This window comes from Pecten maximus, chromosome 8 (genome assembly GCF_902652985.1).
Source record: "Pecten maximus chromosome 8, xPecMax1.1, whole genome shotgun sequence".
Taxonomy (NCBI): Eukaryota; Metazoa; Mollusca; class Bivalvia; order Pectinida; family Pectinidae; genus Pecten; species Pecten maximus.
In genome coordinates this window covers 4,801,944-4,819,997 of record NC_047022.1, presented here as the reverse complement: position 1 = coordinate 4,819,997, position 18,054 = coordinate 4,801,944, and the positions used below count along the sequence as shown (strand labels likewise).

The 18,054-nt window shown below is 35.5% G+C and overlaps 3 protein-coding genes across 3 annotated transcripts; 2 read left to right on the top strand and 1 right to left on the bottom strand.

Annotated features, from left to right (window-relative positions):
• Positions 1–848: 848 nt before the first annotated feature.
• LOC117333112 (ATP-dependent DNA helicase Q1-like) lies at positions 849–3,394 on the top strand. The gene is made up of 2 exons (XM_033892243.1): positions 849–1,565; positions 2,416–3,394. The coding sequence occupies exons 1-2, from the start codon at positions 1,009–1,011 to the stop codon at positions 3,233–3,235; spliced, it is 1,377 nt and encodes a 458-aa protein (XP_033748134.1). The 5' UTR covers positions 849–1,008; the 3' UTR covers positions 3,236–3,394.
• A 51-nt stretch (positions 3,395–3,445) lies between these two features.
• LOC117333110 lies at positions 3,446–8,402 on the bottom strand. Its single transcript, XM_033892242.1, has 5 exons — positions 7,778–8,402; positions 6,832–7,001; positions 6,465–6,581; positions 5,659–5,862; positions 3,446–4,738 (listed from the first exon to the last, which is right to left on the bottom strand). The coding sequence occupies exons 1-5, from the start codon at positions 8,163–8,165 to the stop codon at positions 3,824–3,826; spliced, it is 1,794 nt and encodes a 597-aa protein (XP_033748133.1). The 5' UTR covers positions 8,166–8,402; the 3' UTR covers positions 3,446–3,823.
• A 3,851-nt stretch (positions 8,403–12,253) lies between these two features.
• LOC117333109 lies at positions 12,254–18,027 on the top strand. The gene is made up of 6 exons (XM_033892241.1): positions 12,254–13,502; positions 13,911–14,484; positions 14,756–14,925; positions 15,161–15,277; positions 15,659–15,868; positions 16,833–18,027. Exons 2-6 carry the CDS (start codon positions 13,971–13,973, stop codon positions 17,739–17,741), a joined length of 1,920 nt encoding a protein of 639 aa, XP_033748132.1. The 5' UTR covers positions 12,254–13,502; positions 13,911–13,970; the 3' UTR covers positions 17,742–18,027.
• The last annotated feature ends 27 nt before the right edge of the window (positions 18,028–18,054 follow it).

The window sequence follows — 18,054 nt, the reverse complement described above, 5'->3', positions numbered from 1 at the left end:
TGTTAAAATGTACACATATAGATAGATTAATAGATACTGAATTATTGACACTATAAGCTTTCTTTACCCTATATATTATACATTGTATACCTGAAGGCCATACTTGTGTACTGATCACCTATAGCAACTGGTCATAATCGCACCGTCACAGCTATAGCCCCCTGGCCCCATCATCAGCTGTGAAAATAACACCATATGTGTTACCAACAGGACTGACAAGTAGGAACTATGTAAAACAGCTTAGCATTAATAATGCTGTTTAGTTTGCTTGTATTAACTGTTTTATCACAAGTTAGGGGGATCAATATTTTTGGGGTATGCTATTATTTTATACATGAAATAATGACCCGGGTCGGTATTTTATGGTGGGGTCAATATTTTCTATGACACCGGTTGTTAGCAACATTTAGCCGTATAAACAATCTGTTATGTAATATATTCACGCGCTTGTAACAAAGGGATTCGCCTCTTAGAACAAAAGCACGCGGCCAAAATATGCATAGGGAAATGAAGTGATCCGTGGAAAATGGTTACACTGAGACGGAGCGAAGTGAAAACGTAGATATTTGAAAATAAAACAATACATGTTCCCGTTTAACTGTAATACACACGTTTCGTTTCGTTTTGCTTTTGTTTCGGTTTGCTTTCGTTTCGTTTGGCTTTCGTTTCGTTTGGCTTTCGTTTCGTTTTGCTTTCGTTTCGTTTCGTTTTGCTTTCGTTTCGCACTTTACAGGTACCCGTATTACAGTAGACAGAACTATCATAGTGTGTTATCATTCGGAACACCTCGGCCGATTCTCTACGGTCATCTAACGCACTCGTCACATCTCGGCCGATTCCGTAACTCCATCTAACCTCGTCTGTCAATCGCAACTTCTCGTACAATTCCGTCAAAGCTCGGAATCATATCTCGAACGTAGGCCGGCGCAGTGATATGTTGTGAATGTCAACATTTCCTTCGCCGGATGTAACTGGTTCACTCGGTCCGAGATACTTCCGCAAAACAACATGGCTGATTTTTCCACGTGTTTGGAGTTCGCAAAAGCGAAACTGAAACTAGATTACGATCTGAAGGATAAACAGATAGATACACGCAGAAACGTGTTTATCGGGTCAGATTGCGTGTCTGTACTTCCCACGGGCTATGGGAAAAGCGTCATCTTTCAGTTGTTGCCGTTTTTGTTGCAACGGAAACGCCAACTGCAAACACCAGCGATCGTTATAGTTGTAACCCCTTTAAGCTCCATCATGGAAGATCAGGTGTACAGTTTAAGAGACAAGGGTATCAAAGCATGCTTTTTAAATATTGATGGAAAACATGCGTCTACATACACTGATGACAAAGTTAGTGATGACGATGATGATGATGACGATGATTCATGTGATATAAAGTTGCCTAAGTCTGTGTCCATGAATGACATCAAGAGAGGAAATTATAATTTGATATACGCACATCCGGAGACGTTAATCAATAGTAAGACATGTTCCTCTATTCTCCGATCTTCCGTGTACCAGGCAAACGTGGGGGCAGTTGTAATCGACGAGGTACATATGATTACAGAATGGTGAGTGAAAATCAACAAGAGCTTAAAATTCAAATTTTGTATTTAATATCGTAATGTCATCAATATAAAAATATGTAATACCTTCAGTCTGTCCATAATGGAGCTAATATGGGTTACAACTAGATCAGATCATTCTGTACACTGAGACGTAGAATAAAGGCTTATGGAGACATTAATTACATTTATTACATAACACATGCCATTTGAGGTGCATTAAAGGGGTGCATTAAAAACGATGAAGCACACGTACATTAAACATGCAAATGAGCCTGGTCACTGTGGGAACAATATTGTGACGTCATATATAAATGACGTCACGCTATTGTCTCAGTAGTGAAAATGGGGCTTCCGTTAATCGTCGCTATATAGAAGAGAAGCATTGAGAATACATCAGTAAGCATGTTTTTCGAGTTATAAATAGAATCTAGCACTCATGTTTATGTCATATTGAATTTATTGAACTCGTTTAAGGTGCATTAAAGGGGTGCATTAAAAACGATGAAGCACACGTACATTTAACATGCAAATGAGCCTGGTCACTGGGAACACTATTGTGACGTCATATATAAATGACGTCACGTTATTGTACATGACGTCACGCTATTGTCTCGGTAATGAAATTGGGGCTTCCGTTAATCGTTGCTATACATGTATAGAGGAGAAGCATTGAGAATACATCAGTAAACATGTTTCTCGAGTTATATAATAAATAGAATCTAGAATTTATTGAACTCGTTTATTAATTTCATATGAAAATAATACACTTGTGCAATAAATTCAATATGACATGAACACTCGTGCTAGATCCTCTATGTAATTATCTATATCCGTGCTATCTCTTTATCTTCAGGGGAGAGAATTTCAGACCCGCTTTTAAAAAACTGGGTGAAACAACATGCATTTTCCCAGAGGCTGCACACCTGGCACTTACCGCCACAGCAACACCAAAGAAAATAAACGAACTATGTAAAATATTACAATACCAGCAGCCTCAGGTGGTCACTGTCAATCCCGACAGACCAAACATCTTTTTAAATATTGAAAAAAGGCTACCAAATCTCCACAAATTTGAAAAATTGGACAAAATAATTGAACCTATTGCCGACGGACTGAAGACTCAATTAGGAATCTTTCCTGTAACAATTGTGTATATGGAGAGCTTAGAAGCTCTCAGTTACTGTTATCAGTATATATCGTACTGCCTTCAGGAGTTACAATACAGTGGTGAACAACTTCCTGAGAACCGGATCTTCGGTCAGTACCACAAAGACTACACTGACGATATGAAAAGACACATAGTCACTGAACTTACAAAGGAAAATCCTAAAATTAGACTCGTTCTGGCCACAGTTGCATTAGGCATGGGTTTAAATGCACCGTCAATATCACAGATCATTCACTGTAGACCACCAACTACCATTGAATGCTATATGCAGGAAATCGGCCGTGCTGGGAGAAATGGTCAGCCAGCTAGTGCCCTTCTTTACTACAACAACAGTGACATTTCAAAGGCTCGAAAAGGCATGTCTGACGAAATGATAAACTATTGTAAAAATGAAACCTCATGTTCTCGTACATTTTTGGTGCAGTATTTTGGGTTTGAACAAGTGCTTTTCAACAAATCACCTGTTGAATGTTGTTCAAACTGTAAAAAGCTGATATGGGACTGAATAGCAGCTGAACACTTCAATAGATGTAACCTATACACTGTACATAGTAAGGAAAAAAACATGTACACTTATCCTATTTTAGGATGATAGTGATGAACTATAGAGCTAAACAGTAATGCTGTTAGCCTTTACTCTCTGTCCAGCTTGTTTGATCAATAGACTTTTGGCAATTATTTTCCTCTGAAATTTTGCATCCTGACATGTACATTACAATACATATATACATTATTGTATATATAGTGTATATGCATACCATATTTATCCTGCAATAATCCCAGGGGTCCAACACCTAAACTCTTGACTCAAAGTAGGGGGTGGGCTTATTACAATACAATGAAATAGCACTTGTAAGCATTTCTACTGAAATGTATTTCACATGGGTGGGCTTATTACACGGTATGGGCTTATTGTTGGATAAATATGATGTATCTGTTATTGCGAATAATGACGTCAAAACCCTGAAATTTTACTTGTCTCCTATAAGAAAATGTTATTAAAATTGGTTGGATATTTTCTCAAATGATCACCAAAAAAACCATTTACTGAACAATCTACATTCGTGTATGACTAAAACCCGCAACAGATTGACTATTCATCATCACTGTCAGATTTGTCACTGTCCTCATGGATAGCAGGCAGATCTCTTAACAACCTCTTTATAGTGTTTTTAATGATGCCTTTGAAATGACTTCTGTGAAAATCGAATGGAGAACGCTTGACTTTCTGTTGCAACTGACGTCCACCATGAATACTCCAAATATCCAATTTCTGTAGTGTTTTCAACAGAGCACTTGTGTCATCTGACCTACTACGGACCTTGTGTGTTGACTTCAGGTTCTTTACCTTTGTCTGCTTGTCAAAGGCATCACACACACTCGCTATTACTGGTGCTGCCCTGGTGACATTAACAATAGCCTTCTCGGTTTTGTTAGCACCCAGGCCACGAATAAGTTCCTTCAAATACTTGACTTCATTTTCCTTTTGAAGGTCTGCAGCCTTATTATTTCCAATACCACCGGTCGGATTTACAACAGAAGCTGCCCTTACTTTCATTGACATTTGTTGTGATAGAGTGTGTTCTGTTTTTAAGATATAGTCTATGCACTCAGTTAGATATTTCGACATAGCAGAATGACTGTAGAAAAATGGAATCATCTGCTTGAGAATGACATTGATTCTGTATATGTCTCCCTTGTGCAAAGCATCTTTCATTTGCAGAATAATAAAATACCACTGCATGAAATTCACCACATAGTTGTTGAGATCATCCTCAAGTTTCGGTGGTTTAAATGTCACGAACTTGATGGGTGCAGTCACTCCTGGTATGTTAACACGACATCCATGAAGTAGTGTGTCCACTTTGAGAGACACAATTACCTTTTTTCCTGCAACATCCAACACTACATTCACAGTACCATTGTCGGGGCGTGCCACAGTTGTGAATACTACTGGTGGCTGCGTCATGATGGATATCTGGATGTGCATCTCATCCGTGATTGGTTCCTGAAAAGTAACATGTACAGATGTATATAAATTATGTTGTTTATAGCTTAGGGCTATTCCAGAATTTGATGTGTGGTGGGGGCGGGAGGCATAATTTTGAGACCCCACCACCCATTAAATATTAAAAGTATAATAAAACTGATTTACTATTGAGAATACTACGCAGATGTAGATTTAACCCCACCACCCATTTATTTAATACTGTTGCCTCCTACCCCTCCCATACGGATATGTTTGGAACAGCCCTTAGTGGAAAAGTGCTTTGAACACTACAGAGGGTCCAGATTTAGTTTAGTACATTGGTTCAATTGTATTTTCCTTTGATGTGAGAAGTTGACATTCAAAAGTGTTTAAAATCTTTCTTTGAAGTTTGATGTAAAGTGTACATATACCTGTAGTGTACACCAAACAAAGACAAGAATGTGATCATAAATTGGTTTCATCCGTTATATGACAAACTTTAAACTAAATCTGGACTCTCTGTATATATATATATCCATTGTATAATATAATATATTATACATGTGTACAGTTTGGGAATGTAGAATATTCCTTCATGCTGAAACGTACAGATATTTTAAATATTATTGAAGTACATGTAGACCCTCAACTTGAAGTGTATATAGCTGTATTTAATAGCTCCAGTACCGGTATATCCAATTAAACTGTCTTTGAGTTTTAATGTTTTAAACTTTGAAAAGTTATTCTATTATAGATTGCAGAATGAGTATACATACAATGTAATATTACTGTACATTGTGCATTAGTATAGTTAGTTTGGGTTGTCAATAGTCCGCTATTTAATAAATCTGGTTTTTGTAAAGATTCATGTATGTTGATAATTCTCCCCCTTTTTTACTGTTTTTGTCGCCTTGTCCGGACTTGTGATTTTGTATTGGATTTTGGTACTTTTAATTTACCTCCAGCTCAAATGGTATGAATATCTCTGCCACAACTTCATCCATAATGTTGTTAAAAACTTCTCTCTTCTTGGCATTGATGAAGCTGCAGATCTTGTCAGGAAGGGCATGGTGCATTGGTTTCCCATCTGTGATGTTGAAATGCTTCATGATGTAGGCAATGAAATAGCTGTGGCCACATGTCAGCACAAAGTCTTCATGTGCCTGTAATGTTGATGAAACAAGATTATGAAAAACTGGAGAAAACCTGGACAATATCAGTCAACTTCTCATATGCCCTCAATCTGTGTTTGTTACATTTAAAATTTATACATTCTTGTGACTTTAAAGTCATACAAATATTATCCAGACCAAAATAATGCAAAAAAAACATTACTAGTACTATTTTTGAGTATTAAAGTGTTTGAATTGAAGTAACAGCCCATCCAAGAGAAGGAGTCCATGGGCAGATTATCTAATATTTTATAGTGTGAAATTTTGAAATCAGGACTGGTATCTTCTATTTTATACACTGGTGGTCTTGATAAAAAAAAACTTGTCAAAGGTATTCTAAACACCTGTGTGAAGTTTCATAAAATTTGAATAATTGAAGCAACAAGATCTAGAGCAATGACGAGGCAAGTGTAACAGACGGAAAGATGGGCAATTTTTCCTATAAAACCAAAATAAAATATACCGATATGTCTGTTTCATGGAATGCTTATAAAATCTTTAAGGTTGGTTGTGATTTATAAGGGCAGCCTATAGGTCAGGTAACCCTAATTGTAAACATACATTTTTGGCCTTAAAATGACAAGACAACTTACTTTGAATCGACTCTTAACTTTCCCATTTACATTGGACCGTTGAATCTGGCACTTCATATTGGCTAAGGTTCCTGCATCCCGTCCTTTAGACAAATTCAGGAATTTCTTGCACAGCTTCTGTGTAGACAATTGCGAAAAATTTAATTAAATTTTGTACTTTTAAAATATTTCATTTAAAATTTTCAATAGATTTAAACAACAGCTAGACAACAAACAAAAATCTTAACCCAATGGTGGAGTCATTTTATCATCTTCCACCTGAGAAAGAGTGGTTTGTAATTGTATGTTGTATAATATAGATTGTGCATGTATACACTTAGTCTTACTGCATTTATTACATTTATTAACAATTCATATCTATATTTACCTCCAAGAAATCTTGAAGTACATGAAACATTTCCACCACCATTGGATAGAGCCTTTCAAACCTCTGCTCTGCTGTTCGTGCTCCTGCTCTCAATCCTTTAGCACCTTGTAATCGGACTCTTGTCAGCTGATCACCACCTACTGGAATCTGGAGATTATCCAATTCACCTCCTTCAAAAGATTTTAAAATAATATGAATGCAACATTTAAAAAAAATTCACAAAAACAAAAAAAAAATGCATCAAGAATCATTCATATAAATAAATCCCATGTGCACACAAGAAAACAATACTTTGTTGTATCGATCCTGGGATATCATATTACCATATTTATCCTGCAATAAGCCCAGGGGGCCAAGATATAAACTTTGACTCAAAGTAGGGGGTGGGCTTATTGCAGGACAATGAAATAACATTGGTTGGGATTTCTACTGAACTGCAAAAGACATGGGTGGGCTTATTACCAGGCATGGGCTTATTGGCGGATCTTGCTTTTGTCGATTTCATGGGGTGATGAATTGAGTTGGTCTTTAAACAAATTTAATTAACTGCGGCGCATTGATACTGGCTAAACGGTGTGAAAATAGGCCACAAATTAATGCGCCAATGTTAATCTGGTCATCTTCATTGGCAAATGAGCAGGCAACAGTTGGTAGCTTCATTGAGTCCAGTTTGAAATTGAAATATTTTCAAACATACAACTGAAATTACTGTCTTTAATATGCAACATTATGTTAAATATTATATTTTTATAATTACGGTTGTCATGTCCTTGAGCAATGCACTCTACCCTAATTACCAAGCTTGGGAAGGTATCATAATTTGCAGCAGATCTCCTACATATATCAAATAAGATTTCACCTACAATTTACCTGGTCGTTCAGAGGGCAGGCATTTAAGGCAACAAGGTTCCCATAAAATACTGAATTTCCAACCATAATGTCTTACCTCTGCCAGCTGCTGAATACCAGTGGTTGGTTATCTCGGTGTACTCATCCAGGATGTGAACACAGTCAGAGTATGAAATCTCGTTGTTTAGGGATACTGGAAGGAGAAATATCTCAGATTTCTTGGCCATGTCATCTTCAAGTTCGTGTGGAATGTGATCTGGTAGTATGCTGTTCATCCACTCAAATCCAGGAACAGTTACCATTTCCCTTGCCAAAAGGATTTTCAAAGTGTTTTTGAACAGGTCTTTCTCGTTGTCAGAAGGAATAAAACAAGTGACCGGCACATCACCAACTTGGGGAGTTTCTGTATTTAGTCCTTTCAATTCAACGCGATCCAAGGTAAAATCGGTAGCAAAGAAATGATAGTCCTTGTCATGATTGTTCATCCTCACATCGTTGGTGTTGACCCTGATGTCTAGATTGTCACCATTGAGCTTTCCATCATGACCATGTGCCAACTGTTCAAGGAGACCACTTTCACTTTCTTTGCCGAAACTGTCAATGATATTTCGTTTGGAATCCTCTGTTAGAGTTAGATGGACCTTGTTCAGACGTGTGAGTAACTGTAAAAAAAAATGATGAAATAATTTAAATTAAAATGTAAACAAATATCTGACAATAATAGAAATAATAAATACATTGAATTTGTCCATTGCAATTTTTTTTTTGTAAACATTTCAATTAATGTAATAGTGGATCTGACTTGCTGTTCAGCGACAACAAGTTTCTGTTATTTAAAATCATAGTATGATCAGATGATTATTCCATCACAAACAATAATTAAATTCTAATTAATTGACATAAGCTCTGTTCTAGATCTGTTCAGTACGTACACACGTACACATACTTGTATGTATTTGACCTTTACTGTGTAGTCATTTATATTAAGCTGAGTTACATGGACTCTATGGAAAGTGTTGTAACTTATAAAATGCAATAAATTCATGATACAAACTTATTTGTACAATATAGTTGAATACACAAATACAGAGATACATTTTTACTATTTAATGGTTAGGTTTTGCAAATACAACTGTACATTTTACATGTATCTTTGTTGTGAAAAGTTTACCTCAGCGAAAAATGAAGCTTTGTATAGGGTTATAATCTGCTCCTTATATGGTTTAAATACTAAATTTTCACTTACTCAACACAGCAGGCATAGCAAATTCTGTTGTACTGACTACTGTAAAATAAAATAAAAACAAACTGAACAAAACAATTCATTAATGCAACAAAAAAGTTAGAACAGTAATAAATGTGTTAGTAGATCATGCATAAATAGAGGATCTGTCATGAGTTCCATTTATAGCGGATTTCAGATATGAGTTTATAGTTGCTGACATATTTCCCACCATATATCTGGTCAAGAATCCATTGTTAATGTGACGTCATAGCAACATGTCTATAACAAAATTTATGTACCGGTAATGGCTTTATTACACTGCATAATGGCAATTATATGACATAAATCCATGTCTATAATATTTGTAATGTATGAACTTGTCCTCAAATAAACCCTCTCCCAAATAACTAAAAGCTGATAGGGGGCTTATTTGTGAGCATTTCCTCTGTTAGTTACAGTAGATTTTGATCCATTTATAAAATATAACAATATACAGATGTACTAGTTTATACTTGCATACCGCTTCACCCTTCAAATTCAGGTTTAACAATGACACTACTGCTGACCTAAGCTAATGGGAGAGTATTACCGGATTACTTCCCCTCACAGTTGTGTTAGGGAATAAAATTGGACTTCCCTCCAGGATGGCAACCATTTCTACAATCATGGCATGCTTCTCCATAGCAGAAACAAGCAGATGTCGGTGATACAGAGGCTGTACACTGCATTGACGGTGGGGTACCATGTTGATGGAATATCAAATTGTAAGACTACATATTAATTATAATTACCGAAATTATTTTAAGTAAAGGTTACCTAAATACTCTATTTTATAACTAAAACCTGTCTATAAATATAAAGGCCACCTGTTATAGCCTTATAGGTAACCTTTAGGACATGTTCGACTATATTTCTATCACTATGCCACAGTGATGGGCCATGATTACACTGAACAGTATAATTGATTACTTGGGGTAATTTTGTGTAATCGATTCAGCAATTTTTTAAAATATTTCCTGTAATTATAATATGTAGTCTTACAATTTGACATGCCATCAAAAATGTATGTGATGGTAAATTCAATAACTCAACTTTTAAACTGTTTTTATATGTCAATTATATAACCATGTTATACCTTATTGTCTGCATGGTACCTCACTGCCAATGCAGTGTACAGCCTCTGTATTCCCGACACCTGATTGTTTCTGCTATGTAGAATCATGCCATATACTGTAGAAATGGTTGCCATCCTGGAGGGTAGTCCAATTTTACTCCCTAACGCAACTGTGAGGATTTTCAATAAATCTGGACACTGAATAGACATCTCCGCTATCACACTCTCAAAATAATGAGGTACTTTCAGGTATAATGGACTCTTCTTAAATAGCACGCTGCACCCTGGTGCACATAACTGTTCGAGTTCTCTGTCCAAGTTTTTAAGAAAACTATCATCCTTTGTACAGTCAAGGCAGTCATCAAGCACAGATCCGACGTCAAAGTCATTACTAATACCAAAAGATACAGGTGGTTTTCTATATGAGTGGTCAAACAAAAGATCATTGTCACTGCCGGGCTCACAGTTTTCTTTATCATCTTTAGGAGTAGGTTGAGTAAACTGTATTCTGCGTTTAGAACTAGATTTTCTTTCTATAGGCCTAACATCATCACTGATTTTCAACCTCTTTAACTTCTCTACAGACCTTTCTAATCTCTCTGCTACTGTCAATTTCAGAGCTGATGGTGGAGTTTTCGCACATCTTTTAAAGTCAGCTGATTTATTTAAATTAGAAACACACTCGACAGCAACTTGACGAAATTTAGAAAACTTATCAAGAAAAACGATACAAGAATCACAAATGAAAATGTTATCAAATAAAGAGCTGGGAATGTCTAGAGAAATCAACTGGGATAGAACGGTATGCACATTCAAATTTCTGGCCTTGTTGTTATTGAGATTATGCAAACGCTTTTGCTCACTGGCACAGGTAACACATTTTCTAATTGTACGTACTATGTTTTTCCTTGGCGTATCCATAGCCGCATGGGCGCTGACATCTTGTTTCTTCGGTACACCTCGGTCTGACCGTTAACACCAGACGATACCGAATGCGGCCTACGTTCGAGATATGATTCCGAGCTTTGACGAGAAGTTGCGATTGCTCGTCTGTATGACGGTTGCGGCCATGTAACTTTCGGAAGGTTTCGGACTTTAGTTTCCGAAAAGAAAAATGTCTGCGCCCATACCAACATCTACACCGATCAAATCAGCAGCTAGTAGATGTTGTCTGTTATGTGTAGGAACTAACAAGAGACTTCACTGTCTTACAAAGCATAAAGCTGTAAGCGGAGAGTATGTTTTAATCGTTGAGAAGTGTACAGGAAGGAAACTGGAGGTAGAGTTTAGGGAACTTATGTATGTTTGTGAAAGTTGTGTAAACATGTGCAAAAAATGTTCTACGTTTGTTAAAACCAGCACAGAAAACATAGACAAATTTTACGAATCTTGCAGTAGAACCAAAAGAATGGCTACAACACCGTCGTCCACTCTGAAATCCAAAGCAAGCGTAGCAGATAGATTAATTAAGTCCATCGAAAAAATGAAGAGACTACAGATCAGCGAAGTTAGTCACACCAGAAAATCAGCAATGAAGTTAGCTTTTGACGACGGCGAGAATCCGGACGTGGATGACGATTTGGGTGTAAAACCATTAGACGATCACAGCTATTGCAGTGACGCTCCACATGCTAGTGATGATACATATAAGTCTGATCATGCCTACAGTTATCCATCAAGTGACAGTTGTAAAACTAAACCTTCTTCTCAGAATACAGCAAAAGAAGCTCTATTGAATGTAAATAAAAGTGATTTATGTGTGAAGATTGATAACCAGCTGAAAGACCTCAGTAAATTTGGAAGAAGTGTTCTGTTTCTGAAAGATCCAAAACAACTTAGTGAAAACCATTGGTTTTTAGATGTCTTGGAAGAAATGCAAACCAAATGTCCTGAACTCTTGGAGATACTGGTGCATTCTTTAGGTAAGTTAGGACATTTTTTCTTTTTGAAGTGGGGGGGAGGGGGTTATAATAAAAGTATTGGCATACATTTTGTAAATGAATTTCATCAATATTAGTACACAAACATTATTGACTAATTCCTCCAACTCATTAATTTTTTTCTCATGCACACAGGAAGAAATATTTCGGATGAGTCAAAACTCGCAACTGTTGCCACAGTGTATGGTATGATCATGCACAGTAGAAATGTGAAAGCCTGTGCAATTCAAAGGCTATACACTGCCCTTTCCATCAGGTATCATGCAGATAACAAGGTAAGAATGTATGCTGTTCTAGAGCGTTTGCCAGTTCAATTTTTTATTGGAGATGATCCAGTGTTATGAGTTTTTAGATTGGAGTTTTAAAGCAAGTTCAAGTTCTTTATTACTTTAAGTCAGCAAAAACATATGTTTCATGACTCCAACATATTTTGAGTCATTAATTTCCGAAAATATCTGCAGGAGTCCAGGACTTTCTGTCAATCAATTCAGATCTCAAAGACTTCATTGACAATAATTGAAGTTTGGTGAAATTAAGAAATATTTTGTAACATAAAAAAGTTTCATATATGTACATGTACTTAGTTTCTGTCATAATATTGACCGTGACAATTCGGTAAACAGTACAATGATTATTGTAAATAAATTTATGAGTCTTGACCAATGCCTGTGGTTATATTGATTCCACACATACTGATATCCAGACGACGGGTCCAGAAACTCTATCAACCATTGAAGACATGACAGCTTTAGTTGTACACATATATATAATCAGTTGTATGTAACAATTGCAAGAAAGAAATCTGATATAACTCATAAATGTTTCAGGATAAACTTATTTTATATTTATCATGATCAGGAACCCCATTATTATTAGGTCAACTTGTTATCCTCTTCCATAATAATGTAATATCAACTTAATGTGATTAAAAACACATTCCAAAACACACACAAAAAATGATGTACTTTTGACACTTTACATAAACCAGCAAATTCAAACCACAGGGATGCTACTTCGATAAAAATATTTCTTACGTTTTAAGAATTTGGCAATACAGATTGAATTTCTGGTAAAGTTTCCATTTAATTACTTTTTTTTTCTCAATATTTCTGACCCATTCATTTTACTATTTTTGGACAATTATTACCAAGTCCAAAAAGAATTTAAATATAAAACAATCCAATAATCAGTGTAAAGGATCAGACAGGTGTATCGTGCAACAATTTGTGGTGCTCTTGTTTTAATGTGGTTCACTGAAAGCATGATTATAAAGTTGAAATTAGATTTATAGTCTGTTATATGCATGCTACATTGTAAAACATGTATGAGGTACTATTCTGTTTTTATCAAGATTTTCAATTCATTAAATGTAACATGATGAATGAAATTACGAAGAATAGTACTTTTGTGTATGTTTTACAATATTTGTTCAATTTACTGTTCACTTGTTCTTGTTACATAGTTTTATGCATGAGTCCAGAAGGAGGAGGAAAACCTGCTGAAGACATAAACCAAATATCAGGAATATTGTTCAATCCAGAGTGTATGTATAGATATCACACCCATCAGTAATTTATTACATTCTGTTTCAATGTATTTTTACACCTTGTTATAGTTGATTAAAAGATCTGATAATGAAATTGCATTTAATAATAAAGAGATACATATTTTTTGCAAAATAATGATATTTCATATCTGTATGCTAAACCATGATTATGTTCATGATTTTGTACATTTAACTTGTTTTTGGTCAAATAAATAAAAAATACAGAACCATTGCTAGTTGAGTGTAATATGATATAAACCATATTATAAAACACAAAGATATGCATATCTTTCTTTTTAATTTACATGTAGTAATACTGAGCAAAAGGTTAACTAAGAATGTTATAATGTATCAATAAATGCTTTTAGACAATCAAATAATGTAGTATTTCATTTATTTTTTCAGCTGCTGGAACGGTTAAATAGAATTCACATAACCCTTTCACATGAGACCAAGAGGAATTTCATGGATCACTTTGCTGAATATAGCAATAGGCATATTTTAGGGAAGATTGCTGACGGTAAAGATGGCAAGATAAATGGAGATAATCTTGATATATATGTCCGAACAAATGACATGAGGATGGACCGCAAGAATCGTGACTATCACTATTTTGCTTCTGACCTGATATTTGACCGTGTGTGTGTGCAAAATCTGGACAACACAAAGCCAGTAGGAAATGTTGAGGACATACCATATGAACATTTTGTCCCATCAACTGTGGAGGACAAATCATATAAAGATTCCCTGAAAATTCTTCTAGGTAGGATATTATCTGAGCACCTTGATGGATTCAAGTGGATGAAACCAGTTATTCCACATCATATCCCGCATGAGTTACAGGATGTGATGTGCAAAAAGTCTGAAGTATTTTGGTTGCCAATCATGCTGAAAAATGAAGCACGCTACTCAGACTGTGTGCAAATCATGAATGAATATGAGAAGCTTGTCTGTTCATGGTATTCCAGAGTTGGACGAGGTATATATTTATATTTCTACATGCGCTACATATTGCTGATAATTCTTGGTATCATAATTATGAAAATTTGAAGTCTTTCCAAGAACTCAAATAGGATAAAAAAAAATGTGTAACCATTCATTAACTGATCACTCTGTTTAACTGTGTTTAATTTGCTTTTACTTCAATTAGATATGTTTCAAATTGACATACTTTATACTTTTATTGTTTCATTTGCTAAAACTTCAGTGCAGATACATGCTTGATGCTTATATCTTATGAATTATATCAGGTGGTGAGCTTGATCACTTGCAAGTTCCTGTTGGTGGGGATCAGTTGACCAGAGTTAGACTGCAAGGGGCAAAGAATCTGGTAGCTGGAGCATTGACGCCAAAAGATCGACTAGAACACTTGTATCCAGTGATAATGGAAATGTTTCACACATTGCAAGATTTGTTGGAGGTAATTGAAAGCTGAAACATATATCATGACAAAATACAGCTTGTAGCTTTTAAGCAGTAACTGTATATCCTCAAAAGATACAGATGATGACTATTAAATTACATAAGATGTAGTTTAAAATAGAATGATTCAAGTTTCTCTCTATTTTAAGCCTTATATAAAAGCAATCATAAAGAAATTTATGTTTAAAATGTTTCAAAAAAATAACTCACTGGTAATGTCTTATTCATTGCAGAAATTGTATAAAAGGTTTTACAGTAACACAAGTGGAAGAGAAAGGGGCACTCTATGCCATATGAAAATATTGATCGAGAGATCCAATGTCAATGGAAAAGTCAAGACACGCTTTGAAGTAATAATTTTGTTCATCTATGAGAAAAACAACCTGTGTGCATAGAGTTCTACATTCTGTAATAATTTCTGTTGCTACTTCGTAATTTCTTATGTAGGTTACAGAAGTTTATAATATTCAAAAATTTCAGATTGAAGAATTAAATTAGAAGTGAGCTTTATAGCACCTGGCACAATGGATCTTGTCTCTGGTACATTCACAAATTTATTCAACATGATGTTATACAAAAGGACTGTAATTATTTCTTTAAAAGTAAAAAACGAAGAGTCTGCTTTGTCAAAGATAATCTTCAGTGGAATTCTGTTATATGAGAAAATATCTGTGAAGGTCACATTTCTTGGGTGTTTGGCAAGTCCTTTTAGACTATATTTTGTTTTTCAGGCTCACGAAGACTTTGTACTGACTGTTGGATGTGCCTATTTCCTGTCCTTCATTCTCAAACACTTCCACATGGACAGCATTGAGGACAAACCACAACACCCACTTTTGACAAAAAATGTAAAGATGATGCACACCAAGGACAAAGAAAGGCTGTTCTCAACAATTATGTCTGAAATAGTTGATAGCCTGGGGCAGTCATTTCCTCTGAAAGTATGTATATATAAATATCTATGGATGATTTAACTTTGAGCCCACTATCTGTTCCATTTGCCTTTTGTCAGGGAGCCATGGTGGCTGAATGGTTAAGGTGCCCTAACACTTTTGAATGGTTTATCACTAGCCCTCCACCTATGGTCGCAAGATAGAAATCCATGCGGGGCAGTTGCCTGTACTGACCCAAGGTCGGTTGTTTTCTCAGAGTACTTCCACCATCTCCAAAAACAGTCACGCCCTTAAATGACCCTAGATGTTAATAGGACGTTTAAACAAAATAAACCTTTGTCAGTCTGTCAGTCGTCCGTATATAAACAATCATTTTTTACCATTTTAGTCAGAAAGTGCATTGTGGATTTTTCTCAAGTTCAATATGTATGTCATTTGAATTTTTTTATATTAAAGATGTCTTTTTTTTTTTGCATATTAAATTTTGATACTGATGATCTACTGGAAGGATTTTTCTCCAACTGGATTTGTAGGTTTCCCTTGCTCGTTATGTGTGACTAGCTAGTCCATAATGACTTTGGAAAACAAAATGGCTAAGAAGCAATCATCTTGAATTTTGACAGTTTAAGTTTGTTATGTTTATTTTTTTCATAATGTTCTTTCTGTAAAGTTGTTTTTTTCAAGTTATAAACTTATCTGGAGAAAAATAATGCCATCAAGACAGGAAGTCTTTTTTTCTGTTTGAATTGGACATTCAAAAGTGGCAAATAGCTTTGACTTATTCCTTAATATGGAACTATGCAAAACAGTAGTGGAGAAAGAAGGGGGTTGTTGTTGCTGGAGATGGGCTTATTCCCCAACATGGGCTTATGAGTACATGTATATACCTGGCAAAATATGGTACACAAGTAAATTTCCAGTGAAGTTTTCACCTTATTTATGTTTTTTTACTTGATGTTACATGAAAAGTTCTGGTATGTTAAAATTAAGATTGTGATTTTTTTCATTGCAGGATCCCAATATCATGTTGAATGTCAATGTGCTTGGTACAGAATACCCTATCGAAAGTGTTCCAGATGGAAACATGTTGTGTTTTGCACTTAATGTCAACAACAAGCGTTTCATCTTCAATGTCACACCAGAGGAAGCAGAGAAGGGGTCTACCATTAACATACCTACTGTTCATGGCCAAATACCTGTGAAAGTAACAACTAGAAAAATGCAAAGTGATGATCTTCACAGCTATGTTATGCAGTTTTTACAGTGGTATTTCCTCATCTTAAGTTTCAAAGATACCATTAAGGAAGGAGACATCTACAGAAATAACATCAATCTGAAATTTTGTATACCTGTTTTCTTCAGCCACTCTACTCTCTCAAAGTACTTAGAAGAATGTATTGATTACATACTCAAGACCGAGATCATGTTGTCAGAGAAAATGGCTCTAAAGGTAAGAGCTGCCTCCTTTGTAAATCTAACTGGGAAAATTGGCCAAAACAAAGCAGCTGACCTTCAGAAAGAAAATGAAGTCATGGTGCTGAAGGACCTGATTAAAGGACTAGGAGCCAACAAAACAGAAAAAGCAATCATAACCATCTCAAAGGCTGCCCCGGTTATTCAGAATGTGGTTGAAAATGTCGAAAGTATGTTGGGAATCTGTGACAAAAAGACAAAGCATAAGAAAAGGTCATTCGAAGGCGATGTAAAAGTCCTCCTAAAGGAAATAATTCCACTAAAAGTATGGGATCAGGAAAGCGGGAGACAACTGAAAAGTTTCAGGGAGATTCGGGATTCCCCATTTGATGTCAAGCGAAGTCTGTTTAAATCCGCTGTCACTAGGATCACACAAAGACTGAAATTAGGAATTTCTATTCCAATGGCAGAGGATGATGACAGTGAAGATGACAGTGAGTTGGAATAAAGTTCCAAGAATATATTACATGTATAACATTCATTAGTGAAATATGTTCTTGACATGTATGTCACCTCATGATCAAGGAAAGTTAGAAGCCATATGGTATTACCATTTAATAGTTCTTCTTATGATTCTTTAATAAGTTATTGCTTAGGCATAATTTCTTAACTGTTGAAGATATCTCAAGAAACTTGCATCACCTTTGCTGATTAACACTCAATGTAAAATAAGTGGCTGTTTTACATAATAATGTATACTGTCTGGGCAATTAATCTTAAACCATGAAAATAATCTTTTTAATATAAACTTTATTTTATTC